Consider the following 11693-nt stretch of genomic DNA (forward strand, 5'->3'; position numbering starts at 1 on the left):
TCACAAGAGGATGGAGCGGGCGAAAGACATGTTACTACACGCAATCTAAAGGATTTTATAGAAGGACTATTATAGAAGGAACACATCAACAAGAAAAAAAACAAGGACAAGGTAATAATCAATTTATTTATATCAAAAGATTAAAGAAACTATAAAATATTCTCATCTGATATTTGACAGGAAGACCAGAGAAAGTGACCGCCCAGCATGTGCACCGCGTTCGACCCAGGAATGACACGGATACATCTCTGAAGATACAAAAATACTGTACACACTTGGGTTGAGGGTGATGGGAGACTGGCTGAAACCTATTTCCCCAATAAATATGAAAATAGCGTCTCAACAGGGCCACGTTCTGACTTCTCACATAAAAAAAGCCAAATAAATACCAAAGAACGCAATATATACAGCTTGAATCATCTGGCAGAAGTGTGATAAATAAATGGGTTGGAATCATCCACACGACTCTCCTGCTGAACTTTTTCGTTATAAGATTGAGAATTTGGAGATAAATGGCTTCAGTTCGGGCTGCACAGAACAAAGGAACATGAACATGTAATGATATCAGCAACGGAGCACCTCAACCTTATGGGTTTCCTTTAGGCTTCATAAGAATCAAGTCCTGAAGCTACAATGGCAGGTCACTTCAGTCTGAGCTGCTTCGGACTTCTGTGACCCTCTGATGACTCTGGGGTTGAACTACTGTAAAAACCAAATCTTTTTTTCTGAAGAAAAAAGTGTCCCAGAAATGTGCGCAGCCTCAACTTAACATCATGTGGAACCTTAACTTTAGAAAACAAATCATATTGTCTTTTCCTGAACTCTGAGCTCCAGGTCACGTGACCCCTCCCTGAGATAAAAGTGTCCGTCGGCCATAACTGCTGAGGATGAGTTTCACCGGAAGTCTCCAGCTCATGAGGCGTTCAAGTGTCGGCAGTGTCCTTTAGTCTGTTTCCATGGAGACGCAAGAGGAAGCTCCGTCCTCTTCAGAGGAAGTGATGTCAGTTTTGGGTTCTGTGGTTGAGGGCGGGCTCAGCTTCGGGCTGGGCAGAGTGGGCGTGCGGACCTTGTCTTGTCGGTGATAGAACAAGACATAGGCCGCATTGTTCTGGAAGACACCGAAGCCACATTACTCACCACTCGGCCCACACTGAAAACCCCAGAGATTCAGGCGAACTCACCACAATCTGGTCCTCCATGGCGAAGGTGACTTTGCTGTCGTCAAAATAATACCACTGTCCGTTGTCCTTGTTCTGAGAGTAGCTGGTGTCTGGACACAGAGAGACATGAATGCTAAGCTCCAGACTGGTCACCTGCAGGAGGACTCACAGTGTCCGTCTCGGAGTCCCCCATAGTGATTGGACACGGCGATGAGGTCGTAGCGGCTTGGAGGTTCACTCTTGGACGTGCTCTTCCGTAGAAGGTAGTTGGAGAAGTCCAGGTTTCTGCCAGGACAACAGTGAACGGCTGGTTAAACGCTTTGTCCTCCACACCCAGGTGGGAGCCAGCAAACCTGAGGGGGAACTCCACGATGCTGTCCAGCTTCTCTCTGGTGTACTTGGTGTAGGAGAATCGCTTCAGGTGGATGATGAGAACCTCAGGGAGAGACCAGAGGTCCAGCTTCTTGGTGGCCAGCTGGTGCTTCTTACACACAGGGCAGTACCTGAAACACACACACACGCCTGGTCACCATCCGGCTCTGCCACAGGGGTGAGCACGTGTGTTACCAGGGGTTGTCCTCTTCCAGGGTCTCCACAGTGGTGAACAGCTTGATGCACTCCTCCAGCTGCACGGTCATCTGCTGCTGAGGAACCTCCATGCTGGCGTTTTTCACGTACTTCTGCACAGACAGAACAGGAGACGGCGGTTCCACCAAACGTTGCTCAGCATTTAAAAATAGAGAGGAGTGACTTTTATAGTGATCCATATCTTCTCACCTCGGCCTCATTCTCATTGTAGAATCTCTTCTTCATCTCTGGGTCCCAGTCGATGGCCACGTAGGGTTGAGCTGAAGAGGGAGGAGCGCGACAGTCACAGCCGTTCGAAAGTCTCCATGTAGGATTCGATGGTCACAACAGAGACTTACAATCGAAGCAGACGGCGCTCCCTGCGTCTCCCATCCCTCTCTCCGTCGTCCCGTTCGAGTTCACCGCCTGGATGGTGAACAGGCGTTTCCTCTTGCGGCACCTCCTCTTCTTGATGGGTTGCTCGACGGCGGCGGCAGGTTCGGAGGAACATGCCTCTTCCAGTTTGTTTTCCTCCGTCTCTTCTTCCACTCCGTCGTCTGGCTGCCGGCTCGCTGGCTCAGAGTGGCCGGTGTTGTTCATCTCGCAGGACTCCGTGCTATCGGGGGCGGCCTCAGGGCCATTGGTGGCTTCACAGTCTGAGGAGGCTTCCACGTGATTGGCGTGGGGAGGTGCCTCCGGAGCAGTGCTGCTCTCTGATTGGCTGTCGCTGCAGCCAGTGAGTGCACTTGAGGGACCAGCTTTCTCTGTGTCAGCTTGCTCCTCATCTGAGAGAAGATCAAACCCAGCCAGTCAACACCATTGAAACTCATCTAATGACAGAGAAAAAGCAACATATATCCACACAAACTGTTTGGTCAGTTTGTGAGAATCCACATGAGATTTCAAGTGAGTTTAAATGTCAGCAAGACTGGAAGGTGTGAATACCATCGCTGATGCCGTTAGTCTGAGTCTTGTACAGCTCCTCTTCTTCCTCCTCCTCCTCCTCCTCCTCTTCCTCCAGCTCTTCAGAAGGCTCAGGAAGCCGAACATATCGCCTGCTCACACAGACAAAGCTTCAGCAAACAAAATCTCAAAACACCAGAATCCATTTCTCAAAATGATCCGGTTCTAATCCTGAAATGTGATCCGATCAAAAGTGGCAGTATGGTGTTGAGGTCATGCTGAACTCACGCTAGTCTCTGCAGAAACAGGTTGTAGAGCGCCTCCTGACTGCAGCTGTTGCGTGGCACTTTGAGCAGCAGCGGGTGGCCGAATAGCGTGGTGCTGCTGGAGCTGTACTCTCGGTAGCGCGACCGCTCCCGCAGGTAGAGGGCCAGCAGGACTTGTTCCTCCTCCTCCTGCTGCTGCTGCTCCTCCAGCTTCTTCTGCTCGTACCTGCAGGCAGGTGGCACCATGGAACCCAAACTCAACTCAGCCCGGACACGCGTCCCGTGGTTAGCAAGGAGTACATACACAAAGATGTCGTCTCGGTCCAGAATGCAGCTCAGTGAATCGTCAGCCGTGTAGATTCTATAGAACCGATGGTTGAACACGTCTGCCACGACCATCTAAAAAACACACGCCAATTTTAAAAAATGACTTTTGATTAGTCAAAACATTTTTTTCATACCAACAAAAATTCTCAAGAGAAACTCACCTGTGCAGCAGGAACCTCTGTCATCTCTGACAAGGCAGCGCAGAGGTCAGACACTTTTCCAGCTTTAGGAACCACCACCCGATACTGACCGCAGAGAAAGACAAATCCTTAAATTTAGATTTTTTTTCCAACCAAAAGACACAACAAGTGTTTTACGCGCTGCTACCTGTGTAGGTTTGGCATAGGGGTCCAGAGAGACGAAGAAGACCTCCATGACTCGCTCTTTGCTGACAGGAAGTGGAACACTCAGGTAGCAAAAGGGGTCAAACGTCACTGAGACTTTGTGACATTCCGGACAGATGAGGGTGGACTTGAAGAGGCCGTGAAAAGTGTCCACAATCACGGAGTCGTTCCGCCTGCGGTGGTTCCGCCACGCCTCCTCCGCAACTTCCTGTGAGCAGAGTGAAAATGAGAATTAAAACCATAAACAAAAGACGTATAAAACGGTAGCTGCAGACCTGGTCCGGTCGTCCATCAGCATCCCGCAGCTCAATGTACTCTTTCACTTTGACTCGGTTCAGGTCCTCGTGCAGCCCGTCCAGGAGGAAGGACAGAAGCTCCTGACTGTCGTGCTGCTGGTAGCCAAGAAACTGGGAGGCAAAGTGACCCACCTTTGCCTGCAACACAAACAAACAGAGTGAAGCCAGCAGCAGACGCAACACTGGACACCCAGAATCCTTGAAGTAGTTGGAATTATTTAGAGAATCCTCACATACCGCTCGGAACTGGACTTCATATTAGCACAGTATATTCTACTGAAGAGAGTTTACCTTGAAGACACGCGGCACCACAGAGTAGTGTCTCCCCGACCACATCTGTTTGATGATGTCGGCGTAGGCCTCGGCAATCTCCCCCTTCATACCCAGCGGGTTGGTGAAGTTCAACTCCTCCAGATAGTCATTTTGCAAGAAGTACTCCGTCAGCGGGGGAGTGTTACTGAGACACTAGCAGGAGAGACAAACAAAAAATGTACATTATGACATCCCATTAAGGTTTGACTAGCTTCAAGACGGCTTGGGCTCATGGCAATTTTACGTAACCGAGTGGGCAGGAATGGAGTCCACGCAGCAGGTCAACTTAAGCACATGTAAACATCCTAGTCAGACTATTGACTCTGGTGTATGTAAACCCATCTGAGCTATGAGAGACGGCCAATATTTACAAAACTCGAGATCAACTCCTTAATGCCTCTTTTCCAGCCGGACTTTGAGTCAGTTCAAAGTCTCACTTAAGAGGTTTGAATGAACCGAATACACACACAAGAGGGAATGATGCCACGTTTGCATGCAACCCTGGGTGTTCTTTGGACTGAAATGTATCCATAATCTACAAATAAATACTGAGATAATAATAATTATATGGTGTTTCAGTTGTATCCCAAAACATAATACAAATGACCCCTGCTTTACACCAGAGCGATCTGTCCAGTGGCGGCACAGATATATGAGCCAGACAAACACTGTAACCATCCCTCATTCGTTTCACCAGTATATAAACACAAAAGCCATCTTTACGGATTACGGACCTGTTATGCATTGTTTACTATAGTTTGTTTATGTGTGGGTCTCATAGCTCTGGTAACATCAAAAGCACCCTTCTTCCGTCCGAGTAAACAGCAAAGAGGACACTTCTATCCTGATCAGAAGCCAAACAAAGTCAATTGTAAACATGCAGCCCTCGAACGATGAAGGAATTTCTGGTATTTGAGATGCTAAAACCTTTTGTGTTGTTAGTTGTTTAGCTGTTTAGTTATGTATTCTCTTCATAGTACTTGAATTCAAATCTAATTTTATTTTATTTTGTTTTTAAACTCTTAACTGTGTGCTGGGACGACTGCAAGTTCATTTATACCGATGTCTTGCATTTAGTATTAATGACAATAAAGTTGACTTTGACTTTTTTTGGTTCTAGGTTTTGGTATTTAAAAAAAAAACGATTTTTGCGAGAGAAAAACAATGTTTTCATAAGGGATAGAATCCAAACATTGAGTCTCAGACTGGACTCCAGAGGGAGAAGCCTGCACTCAGACCTCTACACCAACAAGCATGCACTTCAAAGGAGCGGTCTGAAGATACGTTGCATATTGTAATCACAAGAGTAAATATTAGTCAGCAGCCACGTACTACAAAGAGTAACATCGGGATAAAGAATATGATTGGCTGAACCAAAAAAGGCCAGGATGTTTAATTTGAGTCCAAAAGTCCAGATTACATTCTCCGGCTCTAGTTCCTCAATGTCTAAAGTCAAGTGTGTGCTCTACCTGCAGAGCTGAGTTCATGAAGCAGGTGTTTCCCTGGTTGGTGAGGCCACACACTCCTGGCTGACCTCGGTAAGAGTCCTGCTCATCTGACGTCCTCCTGCATAAAAGCGTGTCACATGGTGAACTCCAGTTGGTGAGTCACTTTGTCACCTGCAAATATACTGAGTTTGCTGTGAATAAAACTGTCTTTTCATGCATTGAAATTATCTTCCAATCTATATTTTAAAAAATCTGTTGTGAATACCATGAATAGCCAGCACAAGACTTTCCTTCTTAGGAGTATAAGGAAATGAAAGTCGACACATAGTAGGAGGGGCTTAAAGGACGAGACAAGAAACAGCAGATAAGGATTTGTTCGGACATGATCAAAGGATAACATCAGCGGGAGACAGAATGAGGACAATATAAAAGAAATACACCGGGAGTTTTGGGTGAAACAGAAGCATTAAATAGGAACATCAATATTCTTACATGATCTGAGGAGTGGAACTGGGCCAGGTACCGTCCGCATTCCTCGTCTCCATTATCACTGTCTGAAGCACGCACACACAGACACACAGGCATGTTCCAGCTTATCTGCGGTTTGACCATGTTGTTATTTGAAATAATTCAACTCTTTCTGCTGCCTCAGTTACACAGCTACCAACACAGTTCAAATACAATATTAGTCAAGAAGGAGCCATAGTCTTTGACTAAACCATAATGCTGGTGAAAAAAAAAACAGGGAAGAAAGAAAACCCCTATAACAGCAGCAGGGAAAGAGCAGAAAAAAACAGCATGAGAAAAAGGACAAGTGCTCACCATCCCTGAGCTCAAACAGGCCTCTAACACGCTCAAATGGAGGTTTCTTAGACGCTCACAGTTGCTGTCTGAACTTTTTATCCACAGTCGACACTCGGATCCCGCAGGCACGGCGAAGGTCCGACACATCACGGACTGAATTAGTTCTGTATTAGCACACAAACCCAAGTAGCCATGAGAATTTGATTTTTTATTTTGACTTGTGAGGTGAATTGTAAGGTTAAAAAAAACTAGCATAACAATCTACTTCAAACAAAACCACTTACGGATTTTATCAGTGCGGCTGAACTGTGCAGTGACAATGTTCTCCATGTTGCTATGGAGACAGAGAAAGATCTCGACAGGGTAAACCTCCACTTTCAGAGTGTTTGGCTGGTCCACCACCACCTACACGGACAAACGCAAAAAACACATTTGCATCATTTAGAGGGCACAACATTCATTATTATCATGTCACCTCAATCTTCAAACATCAGCCCACTTCATAAGGACGAACATAGAGTCATCATAAACCTTCTTCACCCCAAAAGAAGCATCTTGAGCACAGACCTTGCGTTCCACTGGTGGTTGTTGATCGGCCATTCCATACCAGGACAGCAGTTTGTGCCACACTTCAGCTGGCACCAGGACAAAGTCCTCATTCTCGACCAGACGCTCCTTTAAGTGATAGGATTCTTGATCTGAAGAGAAAAGACCACGTAAACATTCCCTCATGATCACAAACACAACCGACGCTATTAAACACATCCTTATCTAAACATGTATTGTAAACAAATACAATGTGACTAAATTACGAAAAACATGACATCACACTTAGATCTGTCTATTCTGCCTTTAGATCAGATCATTTCAATCCGCACATTTTTAGATCAACAGAATAGCATACACACATGTATATTAAGTATATGAACAAGAGATGTGTTTTCTGACCCTCGAACAGCTCAGTGTTGTCGATCTGACCAGGAAAGGACGAGGAGTTCTGCTCACGGGTCTCTACAAACTCCTTCCATTGTTCATACCAGCGACGAGTCATCACATACCTATACAAGACACCAGGGTTCAAATTGGCCTGATTCTTATTTTTTTTTACATTTGCAGGATGACATCTTGACCCTTCTGGATGATCACCTTCCGATAATGGAGCAGTTTGAGACAATAACAGAAATATCTGCCGAATATTTCTTGCAACCCAAGGTTTAAAATAAGGCTGTAGTGATATACCACAATTTATAACAAAGTTTAATATCAAGTCATGCCACAAAAAATAAATTCTCTACATGTGCTTTGACTTTTAGAAATCAAATATGCCATTAATATGTTGAAACAAAGCATGAAACTGTACAAAAATGTAATTTTGCTTCACTCAATGTTTTCGATGTTAACACTCTTTCTGCTCCAATAGCAAATATAACTGAAGGTAGAGCTGCAACAAGAGCAAACAAATTGCATTGACATATTCAAGCAGTTCAAGCAAAGGTTTTGAGTTGTGACAACAATCTGTATATATGTTTACAACAGGACAATAACTGAAAGAAAGGTGCCATAAAAGTATAGTAATATATAACAAGCATGATGGTTCTCTAACAGCACTATTCATTCATATGAAGCCATTGGTGTTAGTGGTTGTTCGAGGACGAAATGAATTACGTAAGATGTAGACGAAAATTACTTTCATATTATAAAGAGGAGGGCTGTAGGCGGAGAATATTGCTCGAAATGACTCGCAAGAAACCGAAACTAAACATCTAAAAGAATATTAGCACTCTTTTGAGTCAGAGTTTTACGATCACTAAAGAAACAGCAAATAATGTCTCTATTTCAAAGCAACTTACATAGAAAGAGATCTGCCTTCTAGTTCGATATTCAAAACGCTTCTTAAATAGATGAGTTGGGTCACTAAGCGTGTGCAGCCACACATAGATGTTCACTCAAAGATGTGTTACGTTATAAGTTTACGCCTTTGGTGACAGTTTTAAAGTGTGTGTGACGTTACAAAGGAAACCATTCCGATCGTGGATCAAACGAGGCGTCCATGAACGTCACATTCTGCCCGGTGACAGCGAGCTAACACAACAGTAGCAGCTCAACAGACGTTCAGCACCGAGCCGACACAAACGGCTGCGCGGACTATTTCCACTTGTAAATGTGTGTTTATAACCCACAGCAGCACCGTGGTGCAGGGGGGAACGATACGTGTCGCTGTGTATGACGGTTCGCCGCGACGGAGTCTTACCAACTGTCCCCGGCTCGAAGCTCTGACTCCCGCAGAAGAGAGTCAATCTCCCGCCCCTGGGTCTCCAGGCCAGGGGGCTCAGCGACGGAACAGCGGCTGTTTGCCGTCATGACTTTTATTAATAATTCATAAATGTGAAGAGGGTTAAAATGTGGGTCCGCGCAACGTTAAGTCAAAGGAGAGCATCTAGTAGCAGTGTTTGCGGAAGCAGGAAGTAGTTCGACAAGCCGTGTGACGACTTCCTGACTGTGACCTGCATTCTTCAGTTCTACCTGTAGGGGGAAACAAACACAATAAAATACATCTACATTTCAGACACATAAATATATATATATATATATATATATATATATATATATGTATATATATATATATATATATATATATATATATATATATATAGAGAGAGAGAGAGAGAGAGAGAGGGAGAGAGAGAGAGAGAGAGAGAGATAGAGAGAGATAGATAGATATATGTAATCTCTCTCTATGTATATATATAGATCATATTGTCATTTTTTTTGCTTTCTGTCTTTTAATAATAATGTGAGATTATATATATGTGTGTGTGTGTGTGTGTGTGTGTGTGTTATAAGCTCACATTATTATGTAAAAAAAATAAATATATATATATATATACATACATGCACATATATATATGATCTCTCTCTCTCTCTCTATATATATATATATATAGTCTTTTTTTTCTATGTCTTTTTTAATAATAATGTGAGGTTATAATATTTGTGGACGCCATAAATAACATCACGACGCATGTACTGTATGTATGATGCACAGTCCAGCGCGTTTCACGACGACCACCATTGGTGTTTTGGTAAATACTCTCGCGAGATTCTCGTCATTACACGCCAACCAATCAAACTAATCGACTTTAAGTCTTCGGCCAATCCAAGGGGAGTTTACTGTCTCGTGGAATCCAGGGAGGGAAAAGTTCTGCTGCTGTTCGCGGGTTGACAGGCATCTGCAGCGACAATGGAGGAAGACATGGAGGTGGAAAGCACCTCTAAGGCACCAGTAGGTCCACAAAAAACTGCAAGTGATACCGGTGAAACTTCAAGTAAAAGCTGCAGTGCCTACGAACTTCCTTGGGTGGAGAAATACCGACCTCTGAAGCTTAACGAGATCGTGGGGAACGAGGAGACCGTCAGTAGGCTGGAGGTGTTCGCCCAGGAGGGCAACGTTCCAAACATCATCATTGCAGGTCGCTGCTGGAAAAACAACTACCCTTTGCTGTGGTAGTGCATTCGTGTATGTAGCCAGGAGTTGATCAAACTAACCGATGCTCTTGATCCAGGACCCCCGGGGACTGGAAAGACCACCAGCATCTTGTGTCTGGCTCGAGCTCTGCTGGGAGCCTCAATGAAAGATGCGGTTCTGGAGCTCAACGCCTCAAATGACAGGTATTGATGACCTTCTCTTACAGTGGCAGTTACCTAATGAATGGTGTCTGCAGAGGAATTGATGTGGTGAGGAACAAGATCAAGATGTTCGCTCAACAGAAGGTCACACTCCCTAAAGGAAGGCACAAGATCATCATCCTGGATGAGGCTGACAGGTGAGGCAACAACGACCCCTTATTGGGCATCAGCCTGTACTTTAACATGCCTTTCTTGTCCTTATTCAGTATGACAGATGGAGCCCAGCAGGCTCTGAGAAGAATCATGGAGATCTACTCAAAAACCACACGCTTTGCTCTTGCCTGTAACGCCTCCGACAAAATCATCGAGCCAATCCAGTCGCGCTGTGCCGTGCTGCGTTACTCAAAGCTGACCGACGGACAAATTCTGGCCCGGCTCCAGGAAGTGGTGGAGCAGGAGCGGCTGGCTGTTTCCGATGACGGGCTGGAGGCTGTCATCTTCACGGCTCAGGGGGACATGAGACAGGTGAGCAGAGAGTGATGTTGGGCGATGGCGAGTCAAGCCGTCTCTAATGCTCCTGTTCCATCAGGCGCTGAACAACCTGCAGTCCACCAATTCTGGTTTCGGCTACATCAACAGCGAGAATGTCTTCAAAGTGTGCGACGAGCCGCACCCTCTGCTGGTGAAAAGCATGCTGGGACACTGTGTGGAGGGAAACATCAACGAAGCCTACAGGGTGATTGAGCAGCTTTGGGCGCTGGGTTACTCCCCGGAGGACATCATCGGAAACATCTTCAGGGTCTGCAAGACTTACCAGATGGCAGAGTACCTGAAGCTAGAGTTCATTAAGGTAAAATAAGTCTATAAAAAATCAGTGAAGAACTCACATTCCGTGTCCTAATGCTTTCCATGTCTCTTGCAGGAGATCGGTTACACGCACATGCGGGTGTGTGAGGGTGTGAACTCCCTGCTGCAGATGGCAGGATTACTGGGTCGACTCTGCAGTAAATCCATCCCCCCAGCATCTTGAGTCTCCTCACGAAAGCTACTGTTTTGATTTAGTTTCCACCAGATCAAAACATTGTAACATTTGTAATAATAAATGATCACTTAAGTTTTGAGTTGGGTTTTTTCACTGCTTCCTAAATATATCGAACACGCATCTTCATTAACAAGCTTTATTCAATACAAAGATATTTTGAAACATCCATCAAGTGCCATACTTACAGGGAAAATATTTCTCAAATACAAAATAAGCACTTACAGACAGCAGTCAATTCTATAGAATAGATACAGACAGGAGCTTTGCGAGTTTGGCGCCTGTCCATGACGATAATTTACAGAAAAAAAAAAACTTTCGAACTTCCCCACCCGTGTTGACATATAACTTAAAGCTCCACTAGGTGGCAGTCTCACAACAAACATGTAGAAATGCATCTTTAACACCTGCCACTTCTGATCTGTCACAGCAACCAGGTCAGCGTGGGACAGATTATCAACAGAATCCAAACAACGTCACTGCCCTGTTTACTGCAGCCGCTTAAAGTGCCTCAAACGTATCCAATGTGCTCACTTCCACCATGGCGACTTCATACCACAGAAGAGTGAACCACCCAATTGACCCCCTTTCTGAAACCAA

At 45.0% G+C, this 11693-nt stretch overlaps 2 protein-coding genes across 3 annotated transcripts; one reads left to right on the top strand and one right to left on the bottom strand.

Annotated features, from left to right (window-relative positions):
* Positions 1-107: 107 nt before the first annotated feature.
* Positions 108-8909, bottom strand: usp11 (ubiquitin specific peptidase 11). Of its 2 annotated transcripts, none has more exons than XM_053850216.1 (21): positions 8679-8909; positions 7376-7485; positions 6995-7125; positions 6712-6832; positions 6446-6591; positions 6116-6177; positions 5645-5741; positions 4155-4328; positions 3843-4001; positions 3551-3775; positions 3385-3468; positions 3201-3295; positions 2919-3122; positions 2673-2782; positions 2087-2512; positions 1938-2008; positions 1728-1840; positions 1514-1663; positions 1330-1445; positions 1182-1270; positions 108-1108 (listed from the first exon to the last, which is right to left on the bottom strand). In XM_053850216.1, exons 1-21 carry the CDS (start codon positions 8786-8788, stop codon positions 944-946), a joined length of 2958 nt encoding a protein of 985 aa, XP_053706191.1. In that variant the 5' UTR covers positions 8789-8909; the 3' UTR covers positions 108-943. The 2 variants fall into 2 exon arrangements, with proteins under 2 accessions (XP_053706191.1, XP_053706192.1); XM_053850217.1 differs by lacking the exon at positions 8679-8909 and adding an exon at positions 8278-8441.
* Positions 8910-9625: 716 nt separating this feature from the next.
* rfc2 (replication factor C (activator 1) 2) lies at positions 9626-11155 on the top strand. The gene is made up of 6 exons (XM_053849048.1): positions 9626-9897; positions 9991-10096; positions 10150-10251; positions 10321-10579; positions 10644-10904; positions 10977-11155. Exons 1-6 carry the CDS (start codon positions 9669-9671, stop codon positions 11082-11084), a joined length of 1065 nt encoding a protein of 354 aa, XP_053705023.1. The 5' UTR covers positions 9626-9668; the 3' UTR covers positions 11085-11155.
* Positions 11156-11693: the final 538 nt, after the last annotated feature.

This window comes from Synchiropus splendidus, chromosome 18 (genome assembly GCF_027744825.2).
Source record: "Synchiropus splendidus isolate RoL2022-P1 chromosome 18, RoL_Sspl_1.0, whole genome shotgun sequence".
Lineage (NCBI taxonomy): Eukaryota > Metazoa > Chordata > Actinopteri > Syngnathiformes > Callionymidae > Synchiropus > Synchiropus splendidus.